The sequence below is a fragment of the Oncorhynchus keta genome, chromosome 19 (genome assembly GCF_023373465.1).
Source record: "Oncorhynchus keta strain PuntledgeMale-10-30-2019 chromosome 19, Oket_V2, whole genome shotgun sequence".
Lineage (NCBI taxonomy): Eukaryota > Metazoa > Chordata > Actinopteri > Salmoniformes > Salmonidae > Oncorhynchus > Oncorhynchus keta.
The window spans coordinates 56,977,926-57,002,781 of record NC_068439.1 but is presented as its reverse complement, the minus strand read 5'-3'; the positions used below and the strand labels follow the sequence as shown (position 1 = coordinate 57,002,781).

Here is a 24,856-nt window from a genome sequence, read left to right as displayed (position 1 = left end):
TGACTAAAACACACACGTACCCAAACACAAGTACCACAAACACTCAAAAACACACACACAGGCCCACATACACGCACACACCACACACACACACTTACATGAGCATGCAAACACATACACACAATTATAGGCAACTGCACTCATAAGGTGCAGACACACTTGGATTTATTAGGTAAGAAACCCCAAATTTGCACAACCCAAAGATAGGGTATTTATTTCCAGCATTAGGCAGAGAGAGAGAGAGAAAGAGAGAGAGAGGGGGAGAGAGAGACAGACATATACATAAAGAGGGGCAGTGGGGATGCCAAAAGGGAGAGTGCATGGGCTCGCTGAGCTCCCTGCCACCACATCCCCAGTCCCTTAGACAAGCAGGGATGTCACTGTCCATCTCATCCCTAGTGCTGACCAATAAAAACAACACCAATCCTCAATCACTCACAAGCGTGCACAGACAGACAAACACGATCACACACACGGCACATGCACATAAAAACAAGCACACAAATGCACACACGATCACACAATCACACACACACACAAGGACTCATAAAAAAATACTGTTTGATCCTTCCACAGCAACATTCTTCTGATGTTTGATTCTTACACTTATTTGGAGAGACTTGTGCATATTTTATGGCTGGGGTGAGGACGGACCCAGAGCGAGGACTGACGTGAATAATCTCTGGTTAACAAGGGTGCGAGGCCGAGGGCCCCTAAGGCTCCTGCTGCAGCCTCAGACTGCTACAAACGACACGCAGCCTGTCCTCGGAAGACTCCTCAACCTCAACTGCCCCAACCAACGCAGTTCAGCTGCCACCAAAGCAATATGTCTGCCTCCACAGTGCCCTGCAGGCCTCCGGGCTAAAGAACCCGATAATTGGACTGTCATACGTTTCCTGGGAGGGAAGTAACAAAAGGAGAGATACCAAGGGAGGAAGGGAAGAGAGTAGGGAAGAGAGGCACCCACCGTCACGGCTTCTTCAACGTCATTGTAATACATTGGTTAAACAGCTGGGATTACTGTCCCTGCTGTGCATTCAAACTATTTAATGTGTGTCAACATGAGTGTCTACGTACGAGTGGTACAGGGGGAAAAAACACATGCAAACGCCATGCTCTACCAACTGAGCTACAGAGAACCACCCGAGTACCACCTTTGGACGAAACCAAAGACCATCAGCTTACTGGGTAACGACTGGTGAATCATTGGCATTTCAAAATGTTGCACTTACAATTACATCACTCACTATCTGACGCCGTTTCCTTTCCCTTCCCTATAGTGACTAACATAAAATGAGAGAGAAACTTTTCATTTCATAGCTAGAGATGGGAAAACAATAAATAGTACATTATTTCTTTGTTGAGCACAAAAAAAACTTGCTCTCTTGATGGCACTGTCATCATTATAAGGACCAAGCTGGGATCTGGCATGGCAATGCGATTCATCTATAGTTCTGCAAGGAATACAAAGGCCTCAGTCAGTGAGTAATAGAGATAAAGCTGTAATAGTCAAGGACCAGGATGTAGGACCTGTACTGTTGCAATATGATCTGTCTCATTTAACTATAACGTCACATGGGGTCAGATGTGGGAATTGAACCATAGCCTCCACTTGACTCACATCACTCTGCATAATCCATACAACTGTAACGTAACAAAGAGCTGTGTAATAGGCCGTAAAAGGCTAGTTATGCAGTACTTATACATTTGTTGATGCTTTACTTGGAAAACAACATTAGCAGTGGTAAGAAGGGTTGCAAAGGGTCGGAAACCATCTGGTAAATTTCCGGAATTGTTACAGAAATTTTCGATGGGAAGTTAATTAAGCCTGGGAATTTGGGGAATTTTGCTTAAATTAATCAAAAAAGTTAGCTTATAACAGTGAACCTTTTTTGCGGGATACACATAATACAATTCTAGGTCTTGTGACATATTTTGGTTAAACTATCCCCAATTCAATGGAATTGCAACCCTCTGCATGCACAGTGCATTCTTCCATCACATGTACAGTGCACTCTTTCCATAACATGTACAGTTGATCCTCAAGATCTTGCACACTAATGAGATCCTATTGAGCCCACACTACTACACTGTCTGAGCCAAGGACTACATGCTTGAATATATTTTATATGACATACATGCTTTTTTGTTAACTAGTTAATAGTAGCCTACAGTAAAGTGTGTTTAAATAATGTCTAACTTGTTAACAATTTCTGCTAGTTAGTTTTTGCTACCATGTGCGTTTTAGCTTGCTTGAATCTGCTACCTGAGGAGTGTTAATTCACCTGTTTCCATACAGGGTTCAGCTTTTCTTTTCTTAGTCAACCTTGTGTTATTTTCCTTTGTTCTTGAACGTAGCACTGCTTCTTTGTGTTATAGAACGTAGCCCTGTCTTTCATTTTTGTTCATTGTTTTCACCTGTGTTCGTTTCTCACCTGGTTTCATCAGCTCCCTATTTAGTTCAGTTCTATCTGTTTGTATAGTTGTGAGGTATTCTTTGTTTTTGTCTGCCTGCATGTGACCACGATTCCTGCCTTCTGCGAAGGTTTAATAAACATCTGTCACGCTCTGTGCGTGAATCTACACTTTTTTGTCCCTGGGTATTCATTACACTTTCATTTTAAAACATGTATCTTACAAATGAGTTGTTTAATCTAACTACTTATCTGTACATGGAATTGTATTTGTGGTTTTGTACACATTTTCTTCTAATCTTTACAGGAAAATGCCTCGGCCCTATCTGATGTGTGGAGACAATTCACTGCAGCTAATGTGAAGAATGCAACGAAGATGCAGAATCATCTGGCCAAGTGCATAAAGTTCCCTCGGCGCTCACAACAAGCAACCTCTGACAAAAGTCCCTCTACTTCTATTCGAGGTGAAAATCATGAATCAGACACCTTATCGATAGCAACAGCTCATGGTCCTCCTGGAATCAGAGTTTATTTTGACTCAATGGAGGAACGTAGTCAGAGAAATGCTGATGAATGTCTTGCTCAAGGTGTGTATGCAACTGGTTCACCTCTGGTGCTCACAGGCAATGTATATTGGAAGAGATTGCTGAATGTTCTTCGCCCAGTGAACATCCCTCCAACAAGACATGCTTTATCTAGTAATTCGCTGGATGCAGATTTCAACAGAGTTCAAGTGAAGGTCAAGCAAATCATAGAGAAAGCAGACTGTATTGCAATCATCTCTGATGGGTGGTCGAATGTTCGTGGGCAAGGAATAATTAACTACATCATCTCCACCCCTCAACCAGTATTCTACAAGAGCACAGACACAGACACACCGGGCTCTACATTGCAGATGAGCTGAAGGCATTCATCAATGATCTTGGACCACAGATGGTATTTGCACTGGGTGACAGATATTGCTGTGAACATGAAGGCTGCTTGGTCTAAAGTGGAGGAGTCCTACCCTCACATTACACCCATTGGCTGTGTTGCTCATGCATTGAATCTGTTCCTCAAGGACATCATTGGCGCTGAAAACAATGGATACACTCTACAAGAGAGCCAAGGAAATGGTTATGTATGTGAAGGGTCATCAAGTTATAGCAACAATCTACCTCACCAAGCAAAGTGAGAAGAATAAGAACACCACATTGAAGCTGCCCAGCAACACCCGTTGGGATGGTGTTGTCATCATGTTTGACAGTCTCCTGGAGGGGAAGGAGTCTCTCCAAGAAATGGCCATATCACAGTCTGCCGATATGGACAGCCCCATCAAGAGGATCCTCCTGGATGATGTATTTTGGGAAAGAGTGGTAAGCAGCCTAAAACTCCTGAAACCTATAGCAGTAACCATTGCACGGACTGAGGGAGACAATGCCATCCTGTCTGATGTTCAGAAGAGAATCTGTACTGCCCTGCCCACTTCACTGTTGCTCCAAGCAGAGGAAACTGCAGTTCTGAAATACACCAAAAAGCGTGAAGACTTCTACCTGAAGCCCATACATGCCGTAGTGTACATGTAGTGTACAGTATGACGGCAAGAGCATCCTGTCTGGTGCAGAGATCAACCAGGCCTATGGTGTCATCACTACCGTGTCTCTCCACCTTGGCCTGGATGAGGGCAAGGTTCTTGGCAGTCTGGCGAAGTACACTTCCAAGCAAGGGCTTTGGGATGGAGATGTAATATGGCAGTCGTGCCAACATATCTCATCAGCCACCTGGTGGAAGGGACTTTGTGGATCTGAGGCTCTTTCCCCTGTTGCCTCCATCATCCTCCAAATCTCACCAACATCAGCCTCCTCAGAGCACAACCGGTCCTTGTTTGGGAACACACACACACACACACACACACACACACACACACACACACACACACACACACACACACACACACACACACACACACACACACACACACACACACACACACACACACACACACACACCAAAGCACGCAACTGGTTGACCAATACAAGGGTTCAGAAATTGGTGGCCATTCGGGCAAATTTGAGGCTTTTTGAGACTGACAACGAGTCATCCTCAACAAGGTTGGAAAGTGACAGTGAAGATGAGGCCTCAGAGTCTGATGTTCAATAGGTGGACATTGAGGAGGTCCAGGGAGAAGACATGGAAGCCCTAGAGCAAGACAACCAAAGCTTTAGTTTCTAGACTATCATTTTAAGAATGTATGTTGAAAATGTTTTTGGGAGATGCGATGGATCATTGGGGATCATTCAATATTCCCTTTCTTTTGTTGTTCAGTTAAATCCTCCCATGTGAATAGTCAACTCATTTAGCTAAAGTTCAATTCGTAACTAAATTGTTTTTAAAATTACTATTGGACGGATTTAATCATCTGTAATTATGTCTCCATATGATATGGTAAATATATTCAATGCAAAAAACATCTACATTTATATGGTATTAATAGGAATTTGCATATATTTCCGTTAATGCCCAGATATTCCTGCTAATTCCCATGGAATGTTTCCACCTCTGAATATTCCCCAAAACGTGCAACCCTAATGTTAAGTAGCACAACAGCATTCATACAGTAACTCCCTTCTTAAGTGTATTCCCTTATAGACTATAGTCTTCTTCTACTGCTGGCTGACAAGACAACCACAATTTCCCTCTCTGGGGATCAATAAAGTTTACTCAAAATTCTAATGTAATGCGTTGCCAGCAGTTCCTCTCATGAAAAGCTCTGAGGACATTACCAATCCCCGTGGGTCCATTCCAAGAAACCATGGTGTAAACACAGCTGAGAATTTCCTGTTAACGCTAGCTATCATCATGAGCCCTTTTACCCCGGAGCAAGACCCCAGAGACATTGACTGGTGAAAACAACATCCCAGAATACATAACCCATGGGACCTTGACTTCACACTGCTGTGGGTTTGTTCAATGTTTGTAAAAGTGTGTTAGAGAGTGAGTGTGTGTGTGTGTGTATGGGGGGATACTGTGTGTGTCTGAAGTGTGTGTGTGTGTGTGTGTGTGTGTGTGTGTGTGTGTGTGTGTGTGTGTGTGTGTGTGTGTGTGTGTGTGTGTGTGTGTGTGTGTGTGTGTGTGTGTGTGTGTGTATGCTCCTGCACAGCGAATACACATTACATACTTCACCGGGGATGACTGTGATAGATTACCGTATGTATACTTGTGTTGTTCCTGTGTGTGTGTGTGTGTGTGTGTGTGTGTGTGTGTGTGTGTGTGTGTGTGTGTGTGTGTGTGTGTGTGTGTGTGTGTGTGTGTGTGTGTGTGTGTGTGTGTGTGTGTGTGTGTGTGTGTGTGTGTGTGTGTGCTCCTGCACAGCGAATACACATTACATACTTCACCGGGGATGACTGTGATAGATTACCGTATGTATACTTGTGTTGTTCCTGTGTGTGTGTGTGTGTGTGTGTGTGTGTGTGTGTGTGTGTGTGTGTGTGTGTGTGTGTGTGTGTGTGTGTGTGTGTGTGTGTGTGTGTGTGTGTGTGTGTGTGTGTGTGTGTGTGTGTGCTCCTGCACAGCGAATACACATTACATACTTCACCGGGGATGACTGTGATAGATTCCCCCTCTTCTCTCTAAGACAGGAACAACACAAGTATACATACGGTAAGGAGCCAGGGCAGCACCATGACTTCAGCAAGGGAGCAGGGCTATTAGATTAGGCTATTTTTATACCTGCCCTGGACCTTAATGGAGTTATGAGGCACTGCATTGCCAGGCCAAACTGATTGCAGAACTGAGGGAACTGATAGCATGCAGGATACAAAAACAAACAACAGTCCTCGGCCAACAAGGCTTTTTACATTTTCAATATGGAATGCAAGGCCCTACTATTTCTTAATGTTGCTGGACCCCAGGAAGGGTAGCTGCTACCTTGGCAGCCACTAATGGGGATCCTTAATAAATAAAATACAAATAAAATACAAATACACATTTCAAACTTGTCGTGTTTGGCCCGTTGTTCTAGTCCAGCTCTGTCTGGCGAAGTTCTCTTTAAGACCGAAATCCCAGTTTGAACTGTACTAGGCAGTTGACAGACGGCCTGTATGGAGTCTTGTGGGCAAGCTATTTGCAGATGTCAACATTGTGAACAGAGTGGCCCATGGTGGAGGTGGGGTTATGGTATGGGCAGGCATAAGCTATAGACAACGAACACAATTGCATTGATGACAATTTGAATGCACAGAGATACCGTGACGAGATCCTGAGGCCCATTATCGTGCCATTCATCCGCTGCCATCACCTCATGTTTCAGCATGATAATGCACGGCCCCATTGTCGCAAGGATCTGTACACAATTCCTGGAAGATGAAAATGTCCCAGTTCTTCCATGGCCTGCATACTCACCAGACATTTTTGTAAATTTATTTTTATTTTACCTTTATTTAACCAGGCAAGTCAGTTAAGAACACATTCTTATTTTCAATGACGGCCTGGGAACAGTGGGTTAACTGCTTGTTCAGGGGCAGAACGACAGATTTGTACCTTGTCAGCTCAGGGGTTTGAACTCACAACCTTCCGGTTACTAGTCCAACGCTCTAACCACTAGGCTACCCTGCCGCCCCATGTCACCCATTGAGCACGTTTGGGATGCTCTGGATCGACGTGTACGACAGCGTGTTCCAGATCCCACCAATATCCAGCAACTTCGCACAACCATTGAAAAGGAGTGGGACAATATTCCACAGGCCACAATCAACAGCCAGATCAACTCTATGCGAAGGAGATGTGTCATGCTGCATGAGGCAAATGGTAGTCACACCAGATACTGACTGGTTTTCTGATCCACCCCCTTACCTTTTTTAAGGTATCTGTGACCAACAGCATATCTGTATTCCCAGTCATGTGAAATCATAGATTAGGGCCTAATGAATTTATTTCAATTGACTGATTTCCTTACACGAATTCTAACTCAGTAAAATCTTTGAAAGCATCACACTGTAGCTAAGTAGCTCAGTTTGTGGAGGTAGTGGCAACAATATCAAACATAATATATAATAATATATGCCATTTAGCAAACGCTTTTATCCAGAGCTATTTAAAGTCTTGCGTGTATACATTCTAGGTGGTCCCAGGAATGAAACCCACATCGCCATGCTTTACCATCGCCATGCTCTACCAACTGAGCTACAGAGGACCACCCGAGTACCACCTTTGGACCAAACCAAAGACCATTAGCTTACTGGGTAACGATTGGTGAATCATTGGCATGAAGTAGCACCTCCCAGGCACTAGGAGTGCTGGTGAGCTGTGACCACTGTCTGCCCCGGGACTTTGGGGTGGACAGTGGAAGAGCTGGACTGGGCGGTTGCTCATCAAGCTGACAGGCCTCCAGCCCAGAGACTGAGTCACTGCCACAGGGGTGTGTGTGTGTGTGTGTGTGTGTGTGTGTGTGTGTGTGTGTGTGTGTGTGTGTGTGTGTGTGTGTGTGTGTGTGTGTGTGTGTGTGTGTGTGTGTGTGTGTGTGTGTGTGTGTGTGTGTGTGTGTGTGTGTGTGTCATCGGCCCAGTAAACAGAGGATGTTTGCTTAATATCAGGTGATATTCTCTTCAGTGGTTTATTTATTCCATTAATTTTCAATTCAGCCAATTCAGGAACTGAATTGAAATTGTAATACATTGAAATTCTAAAAGAATGAAACTATCCTCATAAATAGCTATTTTCAATGTGGAATTTCAAATAATCTTCTGAATTGACTGAATAAAAATGGAGTTTACCCGAACACAGTTACAAAGGTTATAGCGTAACATTAACAATGTTAACTAAAAAACATTCTGAGAACATTGTCAAACAGATTTGGTACCAGTACTAAGTCAATGTGCAGGGGTATGAGGAAATTGAAGTAGATATGTACATATAGATAGGGGTAAAGTGACTAGGCAACAAGATAGATAATAAACAGTAGCAGCAGCTGGTGTGGAAGCGTGTGTGGCGAATGTGTGCCTGTGTGTATTTGTGAGCGAGTGTATGTGTGAGTGTGTGGGTAGAGTCCAGTGTGTGTGCATAGTCAAAAAGTGTTAGTGCAAAAAGGGTCAATGCAGAAGGTCCGGCTAGCTATTTTGTTAACTATTCAGTAGTCTTATGGCTTGGGGGTAGAAGCTGCTCAGGAGCCTTTTGGTCCCAGACTTAGTGCTCCGGGATCACCTGCTGTGTGGTAGAAGAGAGAACAGTCTATGACTTGGGTGGCTGGAGTCTTTAACAATTTTTAGGGCCTCCCTCTGACACCGCCTGGTATAGAGGTTCAGCCCCAGAGATGTACTGGGCTATACACACTACCCTCTGTAGTGCCTTGCGGTCGGATGCCGAGCAGTTGCCATACCAAGCGGCGATGCAGCCAGTCAAGATGCTCTCAATGGCACAGCTGTATAACTTTTTTAGGATCTGAAGGCCCATGGAAAATATCTTCTCCCTCCTGGGGGGTTGTGTTTGGACCATGATAGCTCCTTAGCAATGTGGGCCTATCCACTACAGCACCATCGATGGCCCTCCTTTTACTGTAGTCGACGATAAGCTCCTTTGTCTTGCCCACGTTGAGGGAGAGGTTGTTGTCCTGGCACCACACTGTCAAGTCTCTGACCTCCTCCCGATAGGCTGTCTCATCTTCATTGGTGTTCTGGCTCACCGTCGTTGTGTCATCTGCAAACTTGATGATTGTGTTAGAGTCGTGCGCAGCCATACAGTCGTGTGTGAACAGGGAGTACAGGAGGGGACTAAGCACACACCCCTGAGGGGCCCCTGTGTTGAGGGTCAGTGTGGCGGATGTGTTGTTGGCTACCCTCAGAAAAGATAACTCGTTGTGTGACTGTGGTTCCCACATAACGGGGGGTTGGTATTGTCTTGTAGGTCGCTCATCCACATGCTCGCCTGCCAGCGTGCAGCAGCTTCAAAGGTCATCTCAGCACTCGCTGCTCCACAGCCAGCTAGCCTCCCCAGTCCACACTCTCTTACTCATCACAGAGAGAATGAGAACAACTGGTTCGCGACTATCACCATCTCCACAATCCACCAACAGCAGCATAACATGAGCTGAGGCCATTTTCAACTCACATCAAAGACAGTGGTCCCCTCAGGACTAGTTTGGAGTTTTTTCCTGGACCATCTATACAGTGTCAGATGTTTTGTCCTCCTGATAATGGTTAGAGTTAGGAATGGGAGTAGGGTAATCTGATCCGAGATCTGTGATTAGAGGTGACTTCAACCTGGAGCATCCTGTTGTCATGTAGCATAAATTGAATTTGTCGAATCACGGCCAGCTTTTCTCATTAATGTTAAAGAAAGTTCAAATGAGCAAAATGGCAAAGAACTGAGGCAAAGAACAGAGAGCTGCCTATACATGGTGGAGGGAGGAGTGTATGTGTGTCTGTACTGGATGAGCAAAGACACAGAAGAGGTCTATATTGAGAGAAATATTAGCGTCTAGGCGCCTACCAATGTAACCAATGAAAGCTTCCTGGGGTGCCGTGGTTGGCTGGGGCAGCAGAAGAGTGATCTACAGTCGATGGCTCAGTCAAATCCCTGGCCCACCTCTTAAATCCTCCTTTAATTAAAGTGGAAGTGCTGGAGCAGGTCCAGAGAGGGAGCCTGCATACCAGAAGGATACTCGCACTGGTATCCTTTTAACCACAGATCTAGGATCAGGTTCCCCCACCACCGATACTAACCGTAATCATTAGGGGGATTAAAATATTTATGACCCTGGATCAGTGGTTAGGTTAGGAGAAATTCTGACCTGCTTTCATGGAGTTTCAGGAATGAGGTGAACACCTACAGTACACTACCCTCATTACGCCAGACAGTTAGAACACCAGGATTTCCCCCATTCCATCCCTTATCTCCCATCTCCCATCCTATGAGGTAGGTAGCTGAGGCAGGTCACAGTGCCATCAGGGCTGTGACAGTCATGGAATTTTGGATGACGGTTATTTGTCAGCAAAATGTCCGCTGTCACCATTATAGTCGTTTGAATAGCAAATATATATATATTTTTAAACAATAACTGTATGTGCTGCTGTTGCTGCAGAGAGGGGGGGGGGGGCAGTTTTTCTACAACACCTTGCTGATATAAGGAGCAACAGCGTTTCATCATGTTGTACAGAGTCCTTGTTACAGCGGCAACGCGGACGTGCCATCTTTTTGAAAGCCCGACCATCACAAATCAAATCAAATCCAATTTTTATTTGTCACATGATTGATAAACAACAGGTGTAGACTAACAGTGAAATGCTTACTTCTGGGCCGCCCTTCACAATGACGCATAGAGAACAATAGAAAAATAATAATAACACAAGGAATGTGTAACGATAACTTGGCTATATACAGTACACGTGGTACCAGTACCATCTTCAGTCAGCTGTTCCACAACACAAAATTCTAGAACTGGCTAGTTTGGCATCCTTATGTTGTCTGTTAGATGTAAACCAGGCTTATTTACACTTTGCTGCTTTTGGGTAAAGTTTTTAATGAAAGTCTTCATCCATATTCGTAGGCTACATGAATATGAAATTACTGTGCCATCTAAGTGGCACACGTGTCCACACACACACACACACACACACACACACACACACACACACACACACACACACACACACACACACACACACACACACACACACACACACACACACACACACACACACACACACACACAGTAGGATTAATCAACAGATTGTAAACAAGTGGTTGACAAAGCCCTCACACTCATTCACATTATCAAGCTAATTAGCCTTAAATTAGCCAGCAGGTATGGGTACATAAAGAAATAATTTCACATTTCCAGGCCCCTCACATTCGCTTAACCTGTCCTCCATTCACTCACTTACCGACTGACTTATTTACTTTCTTACTTATTGACTGACTGATAAAATGTACCTTTGCCAATAACTGCCAATCTTCTAATGCCCCACATTACTAATGGGTGCTGAATAAACTGGACCTGAGCTCAAGATCAATCTGGGGGTCCCATCAACAAGATTGGCTGCTGGATAAATCTGAACTCGAGGAAGTGTGTGTGTTTGTGTGTGTCTGTGTGTGGTGTGTGCATATGCCGTGGGGGTGGTTAGGCACTTCTATATTCCTCTGGCTATAATGTATTAGTTATACGCATTATGACAGTTTGTATTATGAAGATGTGTTCTCAATGACTTCAAAGATGAAATAAATAAGCAAATGGGTTCTGCGATCAGTTTAGAGGGAAGGAGCCCAATCAGACAACTACTTTAGATAAGAACTTTAAAAGCTTATTTGGCTACAAATGGAACCAATGCTACCAATGCTATTACATGTTGCTGCACTTTTCTGTAGTTACTGCACTTTTCAGTACTGCACTTATCAGCAGTAACTGGCAAATATAAATCAATAATACAGTGCTCTTTGTTGCGAAAACAACTACGATGCTACATATTGCAAGAGCAACTTAGTGCTAAGTGCTACTAACAAGCTAGTGTGGCACAACAATATCCTGGTACTGGGTAGTGGGTACTGTCTGACATGTTTTTCCCTTTATTTCAAATGACAGCTCTACGCTGAAGGCACAGAGACACTTGCTACCTTCCAAAAAGGCACCCTATTCCTCCCTATGGGCCCTGGTCTAAATTAGTGCATTATAAAGGGAATAGGGTGCCATTTGGAATGCAGAAACTGTAGAAACAAGAGGCATCTAATGCCAACCGCAAACTAAACCCAGCACTATCAGAGATGGGTTACTTTTGTACACCTTAGGACTTATTATGCATTTATGTAACTTGGCCCGGGAGAGATGGAGAAGTTACTTTACACCTTGCTTTCAGCGGTGCTGCTATGAGAGACTTCTCATCATCAGTATGTACAGCTACATGGCACAGCCCACATCAGCTAACCACTTCAGTGTTGTGGGGGCCGCATGTCAACATACAGGCCTGGACTAGTAAGCCACGTGGGCTCACTTCAGCAAACACTCCAGTGCCGAAATACTTCACGATCTAACTTACACAGTTGCGTAACGCCACGCTGATGCGGCATTTAAGTGTGACGGTGTTAGCTTGTTATCTCCGGCAAATGCTAATGCGAGACCATTCCACTTTTGATTTCGCAATCTTTCCCACTTTGCCGCAGGTGGAGAAAGGAAACAGTATCGTTCCTGTACACGTTCCTGAATAATTATACAAGGAGGATGATAGGGGAAATAGATTGTTTTATGTTCTGACCACGACAGTCGGCAGCACCTGATTGATTCGGCTCGGAGACAGCTGAGCCAAATGGCGCAACAACACCCCTCCCCTCTCTCTCTCTCTCTCTCTCTCTCTCTCTCTCTCTCTCTCTCTCTCTCAATACAATTCAAGGGGGTTTAGTTTATTGGCATGGGAAACATGTATTAACATTGCCAAAGCAAGTGAGGTAGATAATATACAAAAGTGAAATAAAAATAAAAATCTCTCTCCCTCCCTACATGAACCGGCTGCCTAATTACTCTTGACATGGTCTGAATTAGCATAAACAGGCGTATGAACTCTACGCTAGCTAGCACACTCACTCGCAAAGCCCCTGCGGATTGATAGCCCGGCAGGCTCGATGGGCTCTCAGTCTTTCTCTCCCTCTCTCTTTATCTCTCTCCTCCCTCTCAACTGTAACGTTGATTGGCAGGAGGGGGAGTCAAGCCGACAGGCCTCCAGGGAGGAAGCTGACACGTAAAGAAGAGCCCTTGTCATATCAAAGCGGTGCGCGTCACACCGTTACTTACTCACACGCGCACTTCAAACCTCATCATGTCTCGTCATGGACGAAGGGACGGGATTCAGTTTTTCGGATGGGTCCGAGACTAATTGAAAATGAACAAGGGCTGAATAGTCACCGGGCTTTTTTCAACAGCGGCTTTATTTAGCAAGGGTGAACAACAAACGCCCCAAGGAAAAGCCGGGGGGATAAATAAAGATAGCCTACATATCTGTTCACGGAACATCATTCATCTTCAAATTGCTGGAAAGATGAGAGCGATAATACGTTTGTGATCCGTGTGCTTTGAGATAAATCTTTGCTCCTTAAGGAAAAGAACACCCTGGATTGAATATGGCTGTCTATTTATAACCTCTAAATCCGGGACTAAATCTTCCCAACAGGATAGTTTGATAAAACCCTGTTATTTAAGTAAATTCCTTGATGAATTAAGGTTGCTCAGACACCCAATGGTCCAAATGCCCACTGTATGTATGAATAATGACTCCTTATAGATATGACGATTGTTGCAATGGCTCAGTGGGTTAGAGCATGCTGCTGGCAATACCAGAGGGGTATACTACAAATCTAGCTAGATGTACTTTTCTGAAATTAGCCAGCTTCAGTTACCTTCACATTCCGGCTCAGGCTTCATCCATGTTACGAAGGTTGATTTTGGTTGTGTACCCGTCGCTTACTTGACCACTCGAGCCGGGCTTGTAATTGCGTGTTGGTGCCTCACTGCTTCCACTGAGCCGGGAAAGGGAGGTGGTGGGGGGGTTAGTGGGAGATGGGGTGGCCGCCACATGTTAGACCCACTCACGTTTGTTTGAGTCGGAGCGCTGCTGAGCTGAGGTTTCCCGTGGTCACCCAAGGGGATACACTCACTCTGCAGTCGGTGGTTCTCTCAGACCTCGTGCATGACAAGGCATCAGCAAGCGGGGCCTCACTGTGCTGCACCGGCAAGTCACTTTGGATGTTAAAATTTACTGCAGCCTGAGCCAAACTTCAGTTTTAATCCTCAGTTTTTGGGGATGGCTGTAGGCTTGAATAAAATCAGGGCTAAGTAGACCAGGTCGCTGAACGTTTAAAACGCCTTTTTGTTGTTGAAGCTACTCTTTTTTTTACGATTCTTTCTCTCCTTTAAATCTTTTATCACTCTCTCCCTCTCCGTACAGACAGGTGCAGGAGGCTTTGTTGGCCCCCTAACTTTCTCATGCATATTTGAGGCATTCATTTTTAGATATACTTATGTTCTTACCCCTAAAAAGCCTACTAGATTTTCTCACCAAAAAGCCCTCAAGTCGAACCTTCACAACAATACCATTCAGGCCATATCATTCAACACACCCTCATTCCTAAATGCATCCACACAAGCTTAGTGAGAAGTCATACTTCTGTGGAGGAGGTGTTTCGAGATGGATCTCACAGAACCATGTTTGTTTATGTCACAAAGTAGCAAGGCCTCAAAATCCCAGGTCATGTCAACAGAGTAAATCTGAACACCAGAAATGAATGTTTCCTTTTACTTACCAGAGAAATTGAATGAAAGACATGGTAGAGAGAGACATTTAGAGAGAAAGGGAGGATGATAAAAGCCCTCTTCTGACTAGAGCAAGGAACCAGACACACTATATCAATAAAACAAACCCCAGCTTCTCCCTCACTTCTCACTGGCTTGTTTTCTTTTTCGCTCTGTCCATCGCCCAAGGTTTAAACAAAAGCCTGGAACGAATAGCTGTCAAAAGCATTACAGCAGATTGATGGCGCAACCTTCACCGTGCCATACCCGCGAAGTATCACTGATCAATAGTCTCTCAGTGCATGAGGCCAGGCTAGCTAGAGGCTCAAAGACAGATCTAAGATATAAACTTCTAGATGGGATGGAGCTGCCAGGCTGTCACCACTAACAGCCTCATACTTTACGGCCAGGTCCACAATTCAAACCCGAGAGGCCAGTTCTAGGAACATTTGAATTGCGTAAAGAAGGAAAGCAATTTGCTAATCTGTTGACTGGCCAAAATGTAGGTGCATTCAATGCTATTCTATGGGTTTAGACCTTAGCTAATGTTGATGGTGATGGCTAGCATTGGCAGGAGTGGAGGAAGGAATAGCTATGATATGAATACTTAGTGACTTAATTTAGTGATCTCCATTTTCAGAAAACCTGATCATTCCTGAGTCGGATAACATATGGTGTATGTTACCTACATGTCGACTCAGTGACACTGGGCTGTGGGGCTGGACTCCTAGTTCAATCAATTGTGGATAACGGAAACTGCACTGCGGGTTTAATCTCAGTGTTTACGCTGTGGGGCCAAGAACTTAGACTATGATGGTCTTTGGCCTATATCACAGACTGGGGAAAGGTGAATTCACTCCCCACGAGGAAACAGAGAGCCATGCTGTGGTCACACAGACAGTGCTGCTGGCTTCTGCTGGTTGACACCATCCTGCTCAGGTCCAGATTAGCATAAAATTGGGTATTTGGCATTTGAGCCTGAAAATACAGTATAGCATGCTAAGAGGGTAACATTTACATTGTTTTTTGGGGGGGTTAGAAAATGACCTAAGCAGTTGATGGCATTGGTTTGTTTAACAAATTGAAAGTGTGAATTGCAGTCTCTCGTTGCCCATATAGTGCTTTAGAAGTTATGAAACAAGTACATTTGTAATTTGGCTGAACTATACATTTAATCTGCCCATAGACCAAGCTGTGATAGTAGCATTTAGTATGCACAGCCACATTGACGCATAAGAATATATCTCATTCAGAACAAATGAGCATAGACAAACAGGGGCCTTCTAGACATCCAGGGGTGAGATTACTTATCCGTTTGCCTGCAATAACGATCTGCTATTGGTGAGGCAGTGTAGTTTGTGACCACAGGCAGTTCACAGCTCCAGTTCACGAATCGTCCCCACTTACTAATTTTCAATGAGTTCAACTGATAATTGACTTAAAAATATAGACATTGGCAAATGTTTGATGTTTTCAAACTTCAAAAAGGGTTTGTAGTTGAGACTAACCCCCATCCCAACCCATCTGTTGTGTAGCTCCATCCAGCTACCACTTGAACTCTGAGTATGTGGTGGGTTGATTTGGGTGAGACTTGGCAACAACCTCTGACCCCCGCAGAAAAGTATCAAGGCTGGAAGCACCTCACGAGTCATGTCACCTTTCAGGAAGTGATACCAATGCTCTGCCTTGCGGTAGTAGGCTAGTAGGCTATCAATCAAGGCCAGTCATCTAATTGCTGAGGGTGGAGTGAGCGGGGGCGGGATGTTACTTTGCAAACCAATCAGGCCAATGGCAAAATCATCATATAGGAAAGTCCAATACTTACCAGTGAAGACCAGAAGTCTGGGGGGTGGAGGAGGTGGGGGCGGGGGCGGCAGGGGAGGGTAGGGTCTACATTGGCACGCCAGCTGGCAGCTCTCACCCGCCCTCTCTGCAACGTTCCGCGCACATGAACTCTGGGGCTCTCCCTGAGTGAACTGCACAGCAGAAGGAGAGAGAGTGGGAGAGGGAGAGAGAAGGAGAGAGAATTCAAGCCAATTGGTAAGGCAACACCATAGTATAGCAGTGCTAATTTAACAAAAATAGTAATTAGTAAGTATTACGGAATTACCATATCACCATTTCATTCGTAAGTAAAATGTAAGTAAATAGTAGCTAACAGGTGGACTGTTAAATTAAGGGTATCTATTGTCCTGGCTAGTCTAGGACTGGATAATGTGGATGGATGGGAGCAGGTTGAAACGGGGAGGAATCTCTTATGACGTTCAAGAATATGTATTTGGTGCCCTGGTTGGTGAGAATTCCACAAAACGCATACTTAAGAGGGGTGCACTATAAAAGGTGCTTGGTGAAAGTCTACACACCCCTTGCACTGTTTTCACATTTTTCTGCCTTAAAATGAAATCTAAAAAGGATAACAATTTATTTTCTCTATGTATCTAAACAAACTGCTTCAGAATTTTAATGTGAAAGTAAAATTATATACATTTGTCTTAGTTAATAGAACATTTAAAACGAAGATGTCTTGATTGAATATGTCTTTCACTTGGTGAAAGCCCCTTCGGGCAGCCATTGCAGCTGTGTAAGATTTTACCAAATCTGCACAACTCTTATTAGGGAAACATATAATTATTGTTTTTGTCAAAACAAAAAACTCTCCTGCTGGTGACAAGCATACACATAAAACGATGCTGCCAACACAATACTTGAAAATACAGAGGGTTTCACAACATTTCATTCACTCCACATTACTGGCCTGTATGACAAGGTGAAAAGAAGGAAGCCGGTGTTAAAGAATCCATTCCAAATCATGCATTATGTTTGCAACAAGGCCCTTCAGTAATACTCCAAGATAACATGACAAATACATATTTGTTTTGTCTTAAATTGAAAACTTCAGGTTTGGGTCAAATCCAATACAACAAATCACAGATGTGTATCTTCAAGTATTGTTTTGACAGCGTCATGTTATGGGTATGCTTGTTATGCAGGGACGGGGAAGTTTGTCAGGATCAAAGTAAATATGAAAGGAGCAAAGCTAAAGCAAAAAGTTACAGGAAAACTTGCCCCAGTCTTCTGAACACATAACCTAGTTTTATTTTTCAGCAGAACAATTACATACATTTAAATACCAAAGACACACCAGAATGCCTTTTCAAGAGGTGTTGAGTGTTCCTGAGTGGTCCTGGCTTGAATCTGCTTCACAATCAGAGACGAGGCTTGAATATTGCTGTCCATCAATGATTACCAACTAAATTTACTGAGCTTGAGCAATTTTGACAATGGATATACAGTATGTATCGCTAAGTTGTAGAAAGTTGTTAGAATCTTATTCATGATGTTTCACAACTGTAATTGCTGGCAGAGGTTCTTCCACCAAGTTTTCACTCTGTTGTGTGAAGGCGTGCAATCAAGACATCTTTGGCATATTTTTATTAGTTAAGATACAGTACATTTCTATAATGTTTCTTTCACTTTGAAAATGTTGAGCAGGTTGTGTAGGTATGTATGAAACAAATCTAATTCAATTCCTTTTTGGATACAGCTTCAAGGAAGCAAAATGTGAAAACTGTGCACTAGACTTTCACTAGGCAGTGTACACTAAAATAACATGATGCTAGCATACCAACTTGTTTACATTGGGCAGAGAGTTCCTGGAAACCTCACTATACTGCAACACAGCACCCAGTACTTGGGTCCTAACGCAGATCAGGGTACCCTAACACCAAGAACTTTGATTTCCACTTTTCTAATGAGTGAAAATGAGTCTATGAAATAGGACAAAATGGGAGAGACTAGTGCCCTTTTCACACGGAGCCAAGCCGTGCAGAACTGAGCTATACTGTGCTTACCTGGTCGTATATCAGTGATTTGCAGTCAGGGTAGGCAGTGCTTACCCAGTAATAATCTAATATGAAAAGCTTTTAAGAAAAAAATATATATACAAAATTGTCATTCTTTTTTGTTATCTACTGTTTTTTTCTCAACGATTATGGTGTTTTTTTTGCTCAAAATCTTATCCTGGGATAACCTTTCCATGCATTCAAATCCATTCAATCGTTGACACGTGCAGCAGTTCCTGACTCCAGTTAATGGACAGGGTTAGCATATAGGCACCTATAGGCGTCGCTGCATTGCGGCTTTGAACAGAGCTTGAAGTAGCTTCATTTGTTGCAGCTGAACAGTGAGTACTGGACTGTCCACTTGTCTAAAACATCATTACCAAATAATACTTTTTACCCAGACTTTTACACATATTGGACATTTACAGTGCATTCGGAAAGTATTCAGACACCTTCACTTTTTCCACATTTTGTTGCATTACAGCCTTATTCTAAAATTGTTCCTCATTGAATCTACACATAATACCCCAAAATGACAAAGCGAAAAAAAAAAATTGGGCAAATTTTTGAAAACATTTAAAACAGAAATACTTATTTACATAAGTATTTGGACCCTTTGCTATGAGACTCGAAATTGAGCTCAGGTGTATCCTGTTTCCATTGATCGTCCTTGAGATGTTTCTACAACTTGATTGGAGTTCACCTGTGGTAAACTCAATAGATTGGACATGATTTGGAAAGGCACACACCTGTCTATATAAGGTCCCACAGTTGACAGTGCATGTCAGAGCCAAAAACCAAGCCAGGTGGTCGAAGGAATTGTCCGTAGACCTCTGAGACAGGATTGTGTCAAGCCACAGATCTGGGGAAGGGTACCAAAAAATGTCTGCAGCATTGAAGGTCCCCAAGAACAATCATTCTGAAATGGAAGACGTTTGGAACCACCAAGACTCTTCCTAGAGCTGGCCGCCCAGCCAAACTGAGCAAACGGGGGAGAAGGGCCTTGGTCAGGGAGGTGACCAAGAACCCAATGGTAACTCTGACAGAGCTCCAGAGTTCCTCTGTGGACCTTCCAGAAGGACAACCATCTATGCAGCACTCCACCAATCAGGCCTTTATGGTAGAGTGGTGAGATGGAAGCCACTCCTCAATAAAAGGCACATGACAGCCGCTTGGAGTTTGTCAAAAGGCACGTAAAGGACTCTCAGATCATGAGAACCCAGATTCTCTGGTCTGATGAAACCAAGATGGAACTCTTTGGCCTGAATGCCAAGCATGTCTGGATGAAACCAGGCATCGCTCATCACCTGGCCAAATCCATCCCTATAGTGAAGCATGGTGGTGGCAGCCTCATGCTATGGGGGCGTTTTTAAATGGCAGGGACTGGGAGACTAGTCCGGATGGAGGGAAAGATGAACGGAGAAAATTACAGAGAGATCCTTGATGAAAACCTGCTAAGGAGTGCTCACCTTCCAACGGGACAACGATACTAGAACATGAATAAACAGTTTGGTACTGGAATTGTTGTTACTTTCGGTACTTCTGTCAAATGTGTCACATGTCGTCTACTGATTGAGAGAAGATCAAATCTGTCTATCAGCGCAGCTTACTCATTGCTTGCTTTAGCCTGCCATGAGATACCACTGAACTCACTTGGAGTCTGGGCTGCATCACCATTTATGTCATGCTACACAGAAGTTAACACACTTGAATAATCATCAAGATCATCTTTGCTCAAGCCTGGAATGGACTCTGTGTGTGAATGACCTCATGGTCATGGTCATGTGTGTGAATGACCTTAAAGAGAAGGCGCGCACTTATATAAAAGAAGAGATTGCTTCTTCTATGCAAATGATGTTGCTCAGAACAATAAAATAAGTCCCAAATGAAAGGTAAACAGATTGTTTTGCATCTGTCGGCTCATGAAATCAGCCAAAACAAGCTCAAGAACTCAATGCATGCAAACACTCCTATTCAATACGCATTCACCTGTATTGTGGATAGGCCTAGGCTACATCTTGATTTACCCAGTTTATCAATAGAGATTTACCATTCAAATAAATTATAACCATTATGTTGTTATGTAGTTAGATTTGTTTTAAAAACGTATTGTATAATTGATTCATTAATGCATACATAAAATAATTTAATGTAATGATATTGAACTGAAAAGATCTGTCTGGATCAAGTGCCATTCTGTGACTTTGGCTATTATGCCTTCTTTTTTTGCCGTGATATCATTTTCATATCATTTAGGTATCAGGTATCGTGATGGTATCGATTATCGTGCTACTAAACCTGGTATCGGTATCGAAGTCCAAATTCTGGTATAGTGTGTGCTGCGTGGGAGAACTGTGCTACCAGCTACTGTTTGTGTGTCTGTGACTTTTTATGTCAGTGTGACAATGAAACCAAAGGAGACCTTGGGGATGCATCTCCCACACGACCATGGGCCTTCAGTGTGCATGCAGAATAAAATAATGGACATGGGGTTCTGCTGTGACTTCCTCAACGCTATCACAGAGAGGTTCACCCTGAAGGACAGACAAATGGACTAAGGTACAGTAGGCTAAATGCATTTTCCTTAACAATTTGCAGGTTAGACTACTGTTGAATGAACATTAGAAAAGACAACATCCCTTTGATACATTTGATTTATCAAGCTAGAATTTCATTTTGCTTAGAATTTCTATTTTTTATTTTAAACTGTATTTTTCGGTCATTTCAATTGTTGATATGGACATTTCATTATAACCTTTTATTATTTGTGTGGGTGTAATAATATGGTTGGTTGTAACTGTGGATGCTACATCGGTCTATGGCTGAGCTGAGTTGAGCAATGTGTCATTTTGTTGGAAGATGTGAAATATTCCACAATCTGTGGCAACGTTGGTATTTACGTTTGGTGACTTACATTTCAGTTATTAGCCCATGTCACTCTGGTGGAGCTATCTGTTGTATGGTGAACTTGGGCTTCACCAGGGTTTATTTGTGAGTAAATCTGGCTTTGATAATAGCCCGTGCCTATCCTGCCACCGACCACATGTCACTGTCGTACATCAACCAAAATTGTATGCACAGGCATTGGATAAAACACCTGCTCAATAGCATTCTCTATACTTTTACATTCTATTATAACCATAGTTGCTGGAACTGCACCATTTGAAATGAAACAGAACAGTATGGTTTGCGTCGTCATGATAGTATGAAAAGGGTATAAGATACCAAAGGCTCCATCCAGTATCTGAGACAGACGGCACTATGTGAAAAGACCCAAAGTCAGACTCTGATGGCGTTTCATTAGTATCCATAGGGCCCACTGTGGAGATCCCATCCTCAGTGCAAGGCAGCCATGAGGCCAGCTTTCCACCACAGATGAGACTCCCACCTGAACCCCAAGGCCACTCACACTCTCTGTTACACCTTCATGCACACATTCTCAATCCCTCACACACACACACATCTGCACACAGATATGCCCGGCAACCACCCAAATACTTAGTCCCACACACACATGCATGTATGCACAACATACACTCCATCACAGTTCACACACATACATGCATGCAGGAACACATACACACTCTCTCGCTCTTCACACACTAATGATCGAGAGAAGAGATTCCCACCCACTTACAAGAAGGGTAGGAGAGAAGAAAAAGGATAAGGGCTTGTCTAGGAGAATGCCTACCCCCACTCCCTCCCTCCCCCAACCCCCGGAGGTGAACCCTGACACTGCCTCCCCCAGCAGTGAGCCTGGTGGGCAGCCCCGTGGATGGGAGAGGAGAGCGGAGCGCTGAAGAGCTCAGGGGCTCTGGAGTAGAGATCTAGTGCATGGTGGGTAGCAAAGCTCTTTGCCTGGGACACTTCAAGCTGAAGCTCCCTCCTGCACCCACGCCTCTGAGTGAGCGCCTAGCATTAGACACGCGCCCAGTTGAATGCGGCATCTAAACGCATTAGCTCTCTCGCCACTGATCCAAATCCAAATACAATCGCCCGCACCCCTTCCCCCGCATTGTGCTTGTCATAACTGTGAACAGGAGCTAGGTATTCTACCAACGTGACCATTCCACTGAGTATCAAACTTGGATTGTCCTCGTAAATTATCCTTTATTAGCATGCTGAGTTTATGCCTAGGCATTAGCTCAGAGGCTAACAGGTCTCAAATAATGTTACCTGTCACATAGTTTCGGAACACAGGATGCTGCTGAGGGGAGGACAGCTCATAATAATGTGAATGGCATGGCATCAAACACATGGAAACCATGTGTTTGATACCATCCTGCCTACTCTTCTTCAGTCATTACAACGAGCCTATCCTCCCCAATTAAGGTGCCACCAACCTCCTGTGTTCAGGAACCTCCTCTGTTACACATCCTACATAGCATGATAACAGAGAACTTGTGACAATGGTATAGTGTGTATGTGTGTCTGAGAGAGAGAGAGAGAGAGAGAGAGAGAGCGCGAGAGAGAGAGAGAGAGAGAGAGAGAGAGAGAGAGAGAGAGAGAGAGAGAGAGAGAGAGAGAGAGAGAGAGAGAGAGAGAGAGAGAGAGGGGCAAATAAATAATAATTAACACATGGCTCAATGGCCAACTTGGTCAAGTATACATAAGCATATTTTGTCAGGTCCGGCAACCCCTCTCTACAGTGCCTATACCCTCTCTCACCCACCCACTCCCTTTCTCACAAACACCAAACACAGGCACTAACTCAAGAATGAATGCACCCTAATTTACACATGTTATGCATACACATTTCCATTTTACTCAGTGAGACAGTGGAGTTGCATCATCAATCAACTGACATTAATTACTTCCAGATTATCAACTCCAAAAATTGGTACCATGATAAGTGGCAGTCAACTGTAAAGCGACTATACTTTAACCACTGATGCAGAGTATCTTGTCAGTACAATGTACCCACTCATTTCATGGTGCATGAACCGATAACTTGGCAATTTACCATCATTATTCCCATTACACAAACCCCCTTCCCAACATCACATAGACAACGCTTAGTGGTATAAGAATGGTGCGTAAAACTAGTACGGTGTGCTACAATAGAAAACGTAATTAACCCACCTGGAAAAAAAGTAAAAACGACGTTAGAAAGCAGTGACCAAAAACAAAATGCGAAAAACCTAAAATGAGCGGCAATATCTCTCGGACAAGCATTCCTCCTTCGCTCTCACAGCCCTCGTGTAAAGGAAACAAGCATGAGACGCATAACACTCGTCTATTTTCAAGAACTTAATCCAGTGTCGACTCGACAACGAAATCTCTGTTGGACGTTTCCAAAAAGTGATTCTGCCACATTCTTGTCCTGTTTTCACAATTGTTGGTGGCATGAGAGAGCTTGAACAACCATCCGTCCTGCATCCACAAACCTAGTTAATTTAATTAGGCCTTTCTAGAAAGTTGGAATCACCGCGCAAATGTGCAGCGCTTTTTGGTTGGTATCCACAGCTGAAAAGTCCAAAGTTCTCCAATATAAAATCAGCGGGCCGTGATGTTTTAGGTGGTAGTCGCAGTTTGGGAGTCATCCCTGCCCTTGCATTTAACTCGAATGACGGCCAGGGATGAGCCACGAAAGTTAGACATGCTGAGAATAAGCGCACACCGCCTATCCCTATAATTTATAATTCCGTGTACATGTGTACTGAATGAGCTACGCGGCTCTTGGTAATATGTCTTGGTTTATTGAGGCAAAAATTGTGGAGGCATCTTCAGAAGCCTGAGAGTGAACATTGCCTGTACACATAGGCTACACTTGGGTTAAAGCGCATTAGGAAAAATACCGTCAACATTGGTCCCGCGCGAAATTCGGTGGTGAAAAAGCAACAATTCTGCCTATAACGGCTCTAATGCATTATCATCAAATCAATGCACATTCACTCTCTGCAAAGTGTCACTGAACATGTTAAAAATATCTGTGTAGAGAAGAGCGACGGTGCGCGAGTATCAATATCAACTCCGCCTGTAATGATGGGCATCAACAATTGCTTGGGTAAGTCACAGCGTAATTTCAGTCAGCAAACACACACACACATTCAGCGATTTGAGCGAAACAGACAGATATGTTAAATTAGAATATACTGTAAGACCGCGTTGGGGGAGTGAGAGAGATCTGTGTGTGTGTGTGTGTGTGTGTGTGTGAGAGAGAGAGAGAGAGAGAGAGAGAGAGAGAGAGAGAGAGAGAGAGAGAGAGAGAGAGAGAGAGAGAGGCAGAGACAGAGACAGAGACAGAGAGAGACGGAGAGAGAGAGAGAGAGACAGAGAGAGACGGAGAGAGACATTTCTCATGTCTCTATATAGGCTTATCTTGGTTTTCTGCAGTTAGTGTGAGATGTGCATGC

General features: G+C 43.8%; 1 protein-coding gene across 1 annotated transcript in view; it reads right to left on the bottom strand.

Moving 5' to 3' along the window:
- The window catches only part of prima1 (proline rich membrane anchor 1), a 64,723-nt gene extending 40,208 nt beyond the window's left edge, over positions 1 to 24,515 (bottom strand). Inside the window, exons 1-2 of the mRNA XM_035793971.2 lie at positions 23,583 to 24,515; positions 16,484 to 16,634 (exon numbers count right to left, since the gene is read on the bottom strand). Coding sequence (XP_035649864.1) covers positions 16,484 to 16,634; positions 23,583 to 23,675 — 244 coding nt within the window. The 5' untranslated portion in view covers positions 23,676 to 24,515. The remainder of the gene's footprint in view (positions 1 to 16,483; positions 16,635 to 23,582) is intronic.
- Positions 24,516 to 24,856: the final 341 nt, after the last annotated feature.